Source organism: Vanellus vanellus (assembly GCF_965231255.1).
Source record: "Vanellus vanellus genome assembly, chromosome: 1".
In the NCBI taxonomy this organism is placed as follows: domain Eukaryota; kingdom Metazoa; phylum Chordata; class Aves; order Charadriiformes; family Charadriidae; genus Vanellus; species Vanellus vanellus.
The window spans coordinates 42368943-42382199 of NC_138905.1; the positions used below are offsets into that span (position 1 = coordinate 42368943).

At 40.3% G+C, this 13257-nt stretch overlaps 1 protein-coding gene across 6 annotated transcripts in view; it reads right to left on the minus strand.

The window, feature by feature from the left end:
- Window positions 1-1353: 1353 nt before the first annotated feature.
- Window positions 1354-13257, minus strand: part of KCNC2 (potassium voltage-gated channel subfamily C member 2) — a gene marked incomplete at both ends in the record, with an annotated part of 105302 nt that continues 93398 nt past the window's right edge. Inside the window, 4 exons of one of the 6 annotated variants that reach the window (XM_082496950.1) lie at window positions 3329-3465; window positions 7433-7600; window positions 9562-9693; window positions 10020-10950. In XM_082496950.1, the coding sequence (XP_082353076.1) occupies window positions 3329-3465; window positions 7433-7600; window positions 9562-9693; window positions 10020-10950 (1368 nt within the window). Of the gene's footprint in view, window positions 1464-2553; window positions 2616-3328; window positions 3466-7432; window positions 7601-9561; window positions 9694-10019; window positions 10951-13257 lie in introns of those variants that run through there. The other 5 variants (XM_082496952.1, XM_082496954.1, XM_082496953.1 and 2 more) reach the window with 5 other exon arrangements.

The window sequence follows — 13257 nt, forward strand, 5'->3', positions numbered from 1 at the left end:
TATTCGGGGATTTCACTGGTTGCCCCAAATACAGTATTAAGTTTTAAGCGACCATTCATCACCTTCTTTTTAGGTTGACTTCATACCAGGATGCCATAAAACTGCCTTGAGCCTGCTAATATCCAGCCCAATTACAACTTCCGGACAAGGCGTGGCGTCATTGACAAGAAAGAAGATTTTTAAATTGCATTAGAAGCCAGCTCATGCTAGTCTTTGAATTAGCTCCTCACGTACCCCAGGAAACTGGTTTGAGAACTGGGATGGCCAGTGGCAGGCAGGGGACCGATACAGCTAAAGAAAGCGCATGAGCCACTTCAGAAGATATGTTCCAAGTTCCTCCCCAGGTCTTTTGCCTTTTATTCTCCAATTCAGGTATTACATTTCCACTGGTTTCCACCAGGATTGTGCATGCACCTTGACAGGTTCACAGAAGTTCCACGATACAGAGTTTCACAACTGGGACAGGTCCCTACAATCGGGACACCAGGGTGACAAAACAGATTCTGGAGAATTTCCCACTGAATAGGATGGAGAGAACATAATTACCACATCGTAGCACTACAATGCCTCATAAACATAGAATAGACTAGAACCATTTACCACAAAAATCACAGAAAGTAACTGATCAAAGAATATCTCTTTTATGTAAAATATACATTTGTAAGATAGAATTTTAATACAACTTTTATACTTATTGATGTTGGGTTTGCAACACTGAATTTAAAAAAAAAAAAAAACAAAAAAAAAAAACGAAATAGTCTTGCTGCCAGAATTTTATTTCTCATAATACTTATAGTTTGAGGTAACAACGAAAGAAGACTGTGTGCTGTGAACAAAGTCGGTGATGTTTGTCTGCAGTCACATTTCTCTTATCAAAGTGAAAAGTGAACTTAAGACTTGGCATGTACACTAGAACTCATACGGATATCGGTCATGGCAAACTGAGAAAGCAAGGACTTATGCAAACCTACTTTGTTCATATTTGTGACCTTTGCAAAATATACCGTTATTATGACAGGAGTCAAGACAGATGTAGTTTACATCACTATCATTGTTAAGTGTGTGTCTTTGTATGATCCACAGCACAGCTTACTGCAGGAACCAGGAAGAATACACGCAGGGGTGTGGGTCTTTGCATGGAGCCTTAGCAATGATGACTTGAATTCAGCTTTCTTTGATATAGACAAAAACTGATATTCCATGCACACACGTTTTATTTACAGCTGACTCATCAACAGTGACTAGTCACCCCTTCCTCTGGCAGCAGTAATTACGAGCAGGCTTTAATCTTCTTTAACAAGCTCTACTTCCCGTGTAAAGTCTCAGTGACCTCCTCAAGGCGCGAGTTGTTTATCAGGGCCCATTCAGCAGCAGCAGTCTCTTTCCAGTACAGTCCTTGGTATGGCTAAATTCCATTGTCCCTTTTTCAGCAGTCAAAAATCCATGATAAATTCTGTACAACACTGTAGTTAATATAACAGCAGCACCAGATATTATATTAATTCCTTTGCTAAAAGCTGTTTGCAATTATCTCTCTATTGACAGTATTTTACCAAAACTAAATCAATGTACATCTCTAAATATCAGAAATGTATACTTTGATAAATACATTATTGTACAAGAATTCTGACATGCAGGTCATGCTATTGGGCTAGGCTATATACAGAAGAACATGTCACATGGTCAACAACAAGTTATATTTCTTTTCCTAACAAAAAAATAAAACATGACAATCAGGGATTATTCAACAATCTCAAGGATCTCTTAAGATTTGGGTTGTTATGGTCTTCCCCATGAAGTTCTAAAACTCTATGGTTTAAGGTAATTTGTCCTCACCAGCCCAGAGCATAAAATCTGCCATTGCATTTGTCCTGTTGCATAAACAGAGGTTAATATTGAATGAAAAAGCCACTAGAGGAGATACAGTTTCAAAACTGTAATGAATGCTGGTTGCTAGGAGGAAGATTGATGCAATAGGCAACCGGTCAGTACAATAAAGCCGCTACTAAATCCCACTCGAAAAATCTTCAGAGTGCTCACATGAGTTAGTCTAGATGGTACTAACTTGCACTTGAAAAATATATATATATAGAGAGAGATGTATCTATACACATAAGGATAGTCCATATGAAAAAAAGAGAAAAGGAGAAAAATGTCCTTAGTTAACCTTAAAAGAGGGGGGCATTTTAACAGTATCTCTGTGCTTTATGGAGACAGATGGAAAATACAGTAGACAGGCTGCAAAACAGACAGACAAACAACATATAGGACAAAGCACCTCAAAAAACATTGACTGAAGAAATTTTTGGAAGCTCATGAGCCAGAGGTATAAGGCTGGTCAAAAACCCGACTTGAAAACTACTACCCTCTTACAGCGGTACAAAAAAAGCCCCCAATAATCTTCTCGATTTTACTTGGTACTCAGCCTCTGAAAATGTTGAAGAACCCTGGAGTAGAGAAATGACTACAGTACCAAGCAGCACTTGCTAGCTTAAAATTGCAAGTCTGGATGGCGTTTACCTTTCTTGCATGTTTTGTGCCTTCCCCAAGCCATTAAGAAAGAGATCTGGCTTCTGCTTGCGTGTAACCAGTAATGACAACCTCTTTGCAGTTATCTGTGTGCAAACAACCGGAGACATTCAGAACTCTGATACAGCAATCCAGTACCAAAGTAAGTTAATCACAAAGTAAAGCCATTTATAAACAAGTAGATCGTTAAAAAATAAAGGAAAAGGTTAAACAAAGAAAAACAATCCCACATGCAGACCAGTTTATCAGTGCTTTCATTTCAGCAGGATGGTACAATGCGAGAACAAACATCCAGAGCCCTCTGTGGTCTCCACGATCGGCAACACTGCTTGTCAGGTGATGGAGACAGGATGGTCCATGCAAATGAGCAGACCCAAGTCACATTGTGTGCAACCAAGACACGACTCCAGACATCTTCAGGATGGATTAGAGTCACAAGAAATGGAGGTTCAATGGAGTGACTGATAATTAGTTGGAAGCACATTATTTTAAGTAAATCTCCCTGAAAATATGCTTATTTATTGAATATACTGGCCAACGGCATCCACTATCTGTCCTTTTATTGCCACAGGAAAGTAGGACAACATAGTAGATAAAAGGAGAAGCGCTACCTTAGGTAATCTTTAGAAGCCAAGATAGAAATCTTCAGCTACCCAAGTGGCATTTCTTACTACTGACACTTATATCATGCAGGAGTTATACCATATTTGTGGAGCCTATGGTTAATGCTACATTTATTTCCCATATGTGGTAAACAGTATTTGAATTAATACTATGTAGCCGATTGATGCCATCTGGTTTACAAGATGGAAGGGATGGGAGACCGAGAGCGCCTTAGAGGACAAGGTGAGCTGTAGGGTGATGTTACTGGAGACAGTCGCAGAGCATTGCCTGTCAAGCCAGCTATGTTGTTTAAGCTTCGAGATTTTTCGTAGCCTTGTATGAGAAAATGCACAGACATCAGTTGAATTCAGCCAAAAAAACAGACAAAGACAAACAATACAATGTAATGTAATCCAAGGAGCTAACTGGGATTCAGAGGGAATCTGCCTGCAAAAGAACTCAATGCTGAGACACATTACTACCAAAATATATATTAATAAATAAATCTATTTACAAATTAATGCAGCTATTCTTTCCCAGAAAATTAAAAAGACCATCACGCAAGAGGTCTGACCTGCTCTGCAACATCCCACCTTGCACTCAGTGCCGCTCTTCTGGCTTCAGCAGAGTTGCACAGTGTGCAGGATAAAGGATCTCAACCGGGTTACTGGCTGAGCTATCCGTCTAACCATAATCAAAAATCCATGAAGACAGACTATAAAAGTTATTAGAACTATATAATCTCTGCTAAACCCAATTCATAATAAAGGATGATTTTTCTTTAAAAATAAATAGAACAAAAACCAGATAAAATTGCATACAGTATCTGTAAATCACTTCTGCAGAGGACTGAATGATACTATGGGAAAGAAGCTCCATCTTCAGAAATATTAACCCTAAGACTTTGTGTCTAATAATAAAGTATAATAAGGTAACAGAGTTTGACATATTTGCCTCCTGACTGGCAAATTTAAAACACCACATTTGTGCTCATTCTCCAGCCGACTCAAATGAAATAAAAGGTATTAATCCACATAAGCAAATAGTAAATAAATAATCAGTAAACAAGGCAACCACATAATGCTTCACAATTTGGAGGGAACATTGCACTAGCAGACATTTTTGTTCTCATTCACCGTGAGCTCTAGCTACCTACTTTTTGCTACATGTAGATTGTTTTCACCCTGCAGAGGCTATGCTGTAAAATGTCGGAAAAGCCCTGCTATTCACTGCCTCACTATCTTCGTGCTCAGGTATTTTCAATAGCACCTGAATAATCCCACTTACGAAGAAAAGGATCGGCCCATCGGTCTGGAGAGAGCTATCCGAAAGGAAATACAATGAAGATGAAGCCGAGTAAGACCTCGCTCCTCAAGTACACAGATACATGCTTCACTGCGAGCATGAGAAGTCCCATTGATTTCAATGGCACTACCTATTTCCTTGAAGACAAGTATGCATCTAAGCATTTGCCAGGTTAAGACACTCAGGTATAAATTGCTTACAGTGAAATACTCAGACTTTTCCCACAGAACCTATAAAACGTCAATGACAATACAGCTAAACACTACACAGGATGTCACCAGACGTTTTTTTTTCCTACAGAACCAGTTACTGGCTCGAATTCCAGATCTCCAGATAACAGACAGTTAACAGGCGGTTGTTAGCATCTTCAGGAAAAATTATAGCTTAGGTTCTCCCCTAACGACAATTAACACATTTTTTACCTACTGAGAATTGCATACTATACTATACTATACTATACTATACTATACTATACTATACTATACTATACTATACTATACTTAAAGCAAATGTATAACCTCACGTCTGCTAAAACTTTGTACAATGTTATCTCCAGATTGCAAGGGCAGGCTAGACTGTGATGCTTCACAGACTTCTGATACATTTCAAAAACAGCCTCCAGTTTCTGAGTTTCTATCAGTATTTACACAGATTAGAAAGAATCATGTTTGAAAAGGGAATAGAAGGGAAGCACAATGCTAGTGTATATATTTAAACTCCCCTGTAAACATAAAGCTTACAAAAAAAAAATCAAAAGAATCAGGTAGCTTTTTTTTTTAAACACAGAAACTAGGAAACTATCTTTTTAAAATATTTTTCCTGCTACTTTTCTAATGACAAAAGCAAAGACCCGATAGAGGAAGATGGTAAAGATGATAAAGAAAACAGGAACTGCTAAAAAATGAAAACCAGATACACAAGATGAATAGAGATAGAGGCATGATCCAAAATCAGTGCTTTCCAGGTATTTCAGTGAGATTTGGATCAGCTCTGAATCAGTATCATCTTAGAGATGGAGATAAGGTGCTAATGCAAAAAAGCTCAGAATAAATGATCATTGAACACAACCAAGAACCATCCAAGGAATGACCCAAACAAGAAGGATGTACCAAAAGAAAGAAAGGGAAAAAATAAAATGAAAAAGTAATAGACTTGATGTGTTAATTGAATTCAAGTATTCAAAACCATTTGGATGCTACTTGAAGATGTTTTCTGCTTATGAGCTACCTTCTCTACTCTGTATAAAATAAACTTCAAAGCCAGTGGCTAAAACATTTCACCCTAGACTAAGGTGATCATCAGAGCCAATCAAAGAGCACATTTCTCATTGAGAAACTGTCAGTTCTGAACTCGAAATGAAAATTTTCATAGTGAAAACTATGAAACAACGTTCTCTTGAATCTAGATTTTGAAATGAAAATGTTCTTGGGGTCTCGGTATAGAATATATTTTGTTGTTATATGAATACGTCTTTAGTAGCTAATGGACAACTTCTTTTATTACTTCTGATCTGTTCTAGTTACGGTTGCTGCCAAGAGAACAGCACTCAAACGTTCATACTAGCATTTCTAAAAGTCAAGAACCTTATTTTGCAAGATGCCGTGGCAATCTGCCTTATTCAGGTGTTCCTGACCTCCTCAAAAGACTGGACCCTTATCATTAGAGATACTGTAAATAATCCTAGTTGTTGAGAAGATAGTGAGAGATATACCTTCAGTTGAAAATGTCCTAAATCAGTGCAAAAACATGTTTGCAATGAAGTCCCATTTAATCTAAGCATTATATAGGAATATGTAAAACCCAGGAGCATAGACACAGTCACACTCTTTACAAATACCACACACATCAACCTCTCGTTGCATATCTGCCTCCACAGGTTCAACCTGCTGAGCTCATACTTTTGAAATGTAAAAAGAGCCTTTGCAGAAAAACCCAAGAGAAGTCTTTCAGTGTCTATGGCTGGCTGGGACAGCCGTGTTTGCTGTACACAAAGCAAGTTAAAAAAAAAAAAAAAAAGGCAGAAAAATCTCAGCCAAAAATGTCCAGTGCCACACGGCTACTGCAGACGAGCTCTGAGGTCAACGACTGCACATCAGCTCTCAGGAACATGATACCTGTTGGACCAAGACAATTTGCCGAGAAACCAAAGCAATTCTAATCTAAGGAAACGGCAAGACTACCACTGGCACTGCCGATTCGTGGTCTGTGCCCTGAGGCTGGGCTTCCAGCCACAGCCAGCTGTGGCCTGACGGCATAGACCCACCATCAGTCACCTGGGTGATATATATAACGACAGAAGGATCTGCAAACTCTGCCTGGGGAACCCAATCCCACTGAACAGTGAGTAATAAGATTTGAAGAGGCCGAATAACTAGAAAGGCATTTTTAGCACCTCACAAGATCAAACATTGTTTACTGTAGTTGAATTCTGGCTGGGGTAATCACCTTTTAGTATTAGTGGTGTGCTACAAAGAGGAAGCGTTTGGTGGCATTTTAAACTCAAACTTTTCTTTGAAATAAATCTTACTAGCATCTCATATGGTATCCTTTGTTGTGTTCAGAACAAAGATGTTGCTTACTTCTGACATTTCAACCTTTTAAGTGTAATTTATTCAGCTGCAATTTTTACTAAGTTATTAAATGCAGAGCAAAGTTATTAAATAATTAATTTGTCTTTTAGAATGACAAATGGTACTGAGTGATGAGTGGTTGGATGAGCGAGGTCTGAACTGCAGGCTTTTCCATTAAAGGTAACAGACAAGTGAAGACACAAGTGAAATGAGGGTCCAACATCAAGCACATTTTGTGACGACTAAAGGAGATGAGTGTTTCTAAAAGGAAAACAAGAAAAGAATGTCTAGGAATAAAGAAAAAAGTTACATCGTGAGTACAGTCTTTCCTCTAAGAGCATTGTGCACAACATTTTACTCTAAGCTTGCTCTTCACAAGCACATTGCTGAGTGACCTTTTACGATCTAATAAAAGAAGTCCATACCTTTCCTGATCCCTCCATCAGTAGCACACGTGTAATCACCTGTTGTCAGTAGGAAACATGTTCCCCCTCTTCTGTTTTTGTCTCTGGTACTAGAGCGTCTGATGGGAGGGAGCCTTTCACCAGGTGAGAGTGGCTGCTCACTTCCTGCACTGTCTTCACCTGATAACACTGGTTAAAGCACCATGCCCATTTACAGACAATAATGAATGAGGAAATGAGACATCACAAAGAGCTTACGCTGAATGCCGGATATTCCCATCACTCAAAAATAGTTATAAGGTAAATCATTAGAAGAGAACAAGATTGCAATTCACCATTAATCAGTACAAAATGGCAAAAAGTATATCGTTTACTCAAGAACAAATGAGCTTTTGACTTTCCTGTCTTTCTTTTAAATCTCACATAAAGTTCTACTAAACTAGCATGAAATAAGAAATAATCAAATCAAGGCTCGGTTAGTTGCCTATTATGGACTGTAACTTTTCGGAGGACAGTCCGCCTTGGATATTTCAAACAAGTATTTACTATTTTGGCTATCCTTTTTGCTAAAGAGGAGGTCGTGTTAGTAATTTTTGCTTAAAATATGTTGGTTAGCATACTTTAAAGACAACCCCTCCCCCAGAAGGGTTAAATTTTCAACATTTGGTACAAAAACCTGTTTGATAACACACTTAGCTTTCATTTCTATACTTATCACGCTCGCACTGCTGGTCATCATAAGTACCCAACATTAAATGCTGTCTTTGGTCTGTGTAGTTTATTTTGTCAAACGGTGAAACTCTTACCTCTCCTGATTTGGCACTCCCAAAGGACTCTCTTTTAAAATTATCTACTATTTCAGACTCAGGCCACACGTCAAAAAAAAAAAAAAAACTCTGCTCAGTACAGCACATAGCAGGTAAATGGCACGTTATTGACTTCAGCTTTACCTTTGCATTTAAACCTGAGCATGTGTTTTTCTGAACTGGTAATGCAAAGGGCTATATTCAGCCTTGAAGTTTTGCACAGAATTGCTAGTGACTCTGACAGCATTCGCTACCAGAAATAAAGCTCCTGTGCACGGTGTGAGTGGTGGCACTACTGAAGAGAAAGTTAACACTTTAAAACGGGTCCTTTTTGCCTATCTGCTTTCTCTCTAACTTCAAAGACCAGAGCACCTTGTAAATAAAGCTGCAGACACAGAAAAGCATCTCTTTGCTCTGATCACACTGGGCCTCCTCCATTCCGGAATACCTTTAGTAGGACTTGATGGCAGGAAAAAGCTGTTATCGTTAACACTTGAAAGATGTTGTCTGAAAGTGGGTATCAGTCAAAGCACCGTAAAACTAACTATATTCCACCCTCAGTGTGGGTTCTTTCAAGGGTTTCCATCCTCTTAAATATATTTAGGATGTTCAAAAAGCTGTGTTAACTTTGTCTGTGAACACTCACGGGGAGACTGAACCCAAGCTTCTTTGAACATAAATGCTATTCAGTAACAGAGCAACAGACCAAAGACGGATATTGTTCAGAGACCGATTTTCCAGACTCTTCTTTGGAAAAAATAAATTTCAATTACTGAATGACACCAATCATGAGTAGTTTTGCTCTTATTCTTTAGCAGCCTTTCAACAGGAGCCTAATGACTGGTATGTGAGCTTTGTAATCAGATTGTGCTTGGCTTAAGAATAAATACCTTCAAGAAACAAACAAAAAAATCCTTACTGCTAAAAAATTTGTTTCAATTATACTGAGAGATAAAATTTAATCTTTAATTTGAAGTGACAAGGAATACGGGGCAGTGGCTTGGAGGGGCAGAGGCTGTCATTTGATATGCGTTTTCACAGTGATTATCACAAAATATTCCTTATCCATCATGTGGGACTCTAACAAATAAGGTAATATAAATCATAAAAATCAACACTGATAACGATGATGTCACTAAGGGCGGTCACCTTCATTTTTCTTGACAAACTTTACATCAGCTATGCTATTATCATTCAATTAATAGTAAATATCATGCAATGTCTCATCTAACGCAGACGAAGGAGGTTCTTCTAGCCAGGGAAGCGGAATGCCAAATGGAAAGAGAGCTAGAAAGACAGTTTATTCTTATTTCCTTTGAGTGCTGGGCTTTTGATGTAAAGCACCTGCTCCTTTTAAATGACTGCTTCTTTGTAGTATCTTGCTTAACAGGCCACGATGTGGCACAGGCAAAGCTGACACAAGAGACAGACACTGAGGCAAAACACCATGGAGTCCAACAGGGTGGGACACGGTGGCTGCTCAAATAGTCACAGTCATGCAGAAAAACAAGAAACATCCATACGACGCAACAAACAACAGGCAAAAGAAAAGGTTGATATCATCAGCAGGAAAGCATTCTCAACAGAGCAAGCAAAACTGTATAGACCAGCTACATAGAGGTTTGGGAACATCGCTATACCTATTTTGTCCTCTATGAGACTGACACACGCAAACACTGGAGGGGAGAAGGGTGGGAGCTACGTCTTCTCCTGGCAGAAAGACTGGCTGCTTTCTGACCCCTACCAAACATACTGGTCTATAAAGCGTTTTCAGAGGACATGCATTTCCAGTGGGGTCCTACCTGATGATCTGTTGTGCTCCATCAGCTGGTTGTCCTTGCCCAGGCAGATGTCCCCCTGTGTGCTATTGCAGGCCATGTTCAAGTCTGTCTTGCAGAAGGTGGGCGAGCTGGCTTGAGGAGCAGGAGGGATGTGCTTCTTCCGCTTCCTCGGCAGTTTCTGCTTTGCCATGGCCAGGGAGTAGTACATCCCAAAATTGTTAACAATCACAGGCACGGGCATGGCTATGGTGAGCACCCCCGCCAGCGCGCACAGGGCTCCCACCAGCATGCCTGACCAAGTCCGTGGATACATATCCCCGTATCCCAGGGTGGTCATGGTGACTACAGCCCACCAGAAGCCGATAGGGATATTTTTGAACTGTGTGTGCTCACTCGCTGACGGGTCATTAGGCTGGGCTCCCACCCGCTCTGCGTAGTAGATCATGGTGGCAAATATCAAGACACCGAGTGCCAGGAATATTATTAGCAGCAAAAATTCGTTGGTGCTGGCTCGCAGAGTGTGGCCCAGCACCCGGAGTCCCACAAAGTGCCGGGTGAGCTTGAAGATTCGCAGGATCCTCACGAACCTTACCACCCTGAGGAAACCAAGCACGTCCTTAGCAGCTTTGGAGGAGAGCCCGCTCAGGCCCACTTCTAGGTAAAAGGGCAGGATGGCCACAAAGTCAATGATATTCAAGAGGTTTTTGATGAATTCAAGTTTGTTGGGGGAAAAAACTACGCGTACTAAAAATTCAAATGTAAACCACACCACGCAGACTCCTTCCACATATGTCAGGGCAGGATCTGTCTCAATTTCATACTGTAGCACAGTTTCTGTCCCGTTGACGACCTGCTCAGTTTTGTTTATAATAGTGTTGAAAGCCTCATGCGTTTCCAGGCAAAAGGTTGTGATTGAAACTAGGATGAAGAATAAAGAGGCAAAGGCGATGAACTGAAACAAAAAGAGGGAAAAGAGGCATCAGAACCACGCAGCTCTTCACGTTAATACTAACAATGTCAGTGATCATTATACGTCTTTTACTGATTCATCCCCAAATGATTCACAAATCCATATGCATAAAACTTTGCATCTAGGCCAGAGAAGAGCAGCCGACAGTTCTCACGTGTGGGCCAGGAGTCTGGGAGCAGGAAAAGAGTTGGTGATGAACAGCATGACAGGCTGCAACTCCTTCAGAAAGTGGCAACAATTTCTTAAATCCATGCTAACTCATCTGAATTCCATTCAATTGTGAAGGTACCTTACAAACGGCCCCCATATCCAACCACAGCAAAATTTAAGGTTGTTCACCTCTCACACAGTGGAAAAGAGGGCTAACCCTAATGGTCTTGAGATTATGGTTCAGGAATTCACATCTGCCCTGAACATATCCAAACACCAGGTTTCCCTTGGATTTTCAATGGCTGACAAACACAGGATTTCAATGGCTGACAAACAATGTCTTCTGTGTTACAGGTAGAGGCGGTTGAACAGCCTGTTTAGTTCGCAGTCACCGATCATTCATACTCGCTGGCAGGACTCAGAGTAAACCTAGATGACCCTCTCTCACCACGGTGGCAGAGCTTTGCCAGTGCGTTAGGATCCACAATCCTGCTATCAAAGTTACAAATCCAGGACAATCTGAACAAATAGGGAAACACAAATTCAGTTCTGGCAGGGGCACATGAACAGATAAAATACAGTTAAATCTGGAGACAGCCCTCACAGATGATTGTTAAAGACTTATAAAACGTTTACTGCCTGATCTTCCACTCATTCATCACGGTCAAGCATTGAAGAAAACAGAACACCCAGGACAGGATCTCATAAAAATTAACACTGAGCCAAAGAGCTGGACAGGGTAATAAACTTCCTTATACCCAGTAAAGCACGATGAATGAAAAGGTGTTTTGAGATGATTAGTTTTTCCTTTGCTACAATGGTTAACTTCTTTTAAGTGAAAATACATTACCACCTTGTTAGTGCTCCAACAGCAATGGCACAGTACATGAATAGAGGATGTTTTTAAATGCCTCCCTGAGCCAGGGTTTATAACATGGAATCACGGAATCATGGAGTTTTCAGAGTTGGAAGGCACCTCTAGAGATCATCTAGTCCAACTCCCCTGCCAAAGCAGGATTGCCCAGAGCACATTACTCAGGACTGCATCCAGGCAGGTCTTGAAAATCTCCAGAGAAGGGGACTCCACCACCTCCCTGGGCAGCCTGTGCCAGTGCTCTGTCACCCTCACCGTAAAGAAGTTTTTTCGTGTATTTGAACGGAACTTCCTGTGTTCTAACTTGTGTCCGTTACCCCTCGTCCTGTCACTTGGAACCATTGAAAAGGGCCTGGCTCCATCCTCCTTCAACCCACCCTTTAGATACTTGTACGCCATAATAAGGTCTCCCCTCAGCCTTCTCTTCTCCAGGCTAAAGAGTCCCAGCTCTCTCAGCCTTTCCTCATAAGGCAGATGCTCCAAGCCCTTAATCATCTTAGTTGCCTTTTGCTGGACTCGCTCCAGCAGTTCCCTGTCCCTCTGGAACTGGGGAGACCAAAACTGGACACAGTATTCCAGTTGTGGCCTCACCAGTGCAGAGTAGAGCGGGAGAATGACCTCCCTCGACCTACTGGCCACACTCTTCCCTATGCAGCCCAGGATTCCATTGGCCTTTTTTGGCAACAAGGGCATATTGCTGGGTCATGGATAATTTACTGTCTACATGTTATCAATGTGTTTGTTATTCTGGATTTTCAGCTTAATAGACATTTTCTAGCCACTATTATCCTGGAAAAAAACTCTCCGAAGACTTGAAAATTTTCAAAGGTGCTAGAGACCCAAAGAGACGGAAAGATGCCTAAACAGGTTTTGAAAATAGCTGGTGCCTATGTACTGCCTTACATATCTATCAGCTTGAAATTGTACCATTGCGTGATATCGAGACAGAAACATATTTCTTTCAAAATGGCAGCAAATTGCTAACTCTTTTGGCTTTTGATCTTCATAATTTTAAACTGTCACTAGCTAGTAAAACAAAAATATATGAAAGGGATCTCAGAGCTTGAGGCATGCTCTTCATTCTTTTTAATATTATTTATTTTAGTAAATAAACTTAATATAATTTATGTTTCCCTTAATGTTACTTACAAATCACTCTGAGAATCACCCTTTTAATGTCAATCCCCAACATGAAACCGAGTACCTTAAAGAAGCCCAGCAAGAAAAAAAAATATCACATTGTCTACAAGCAGCCTACTGGAAAA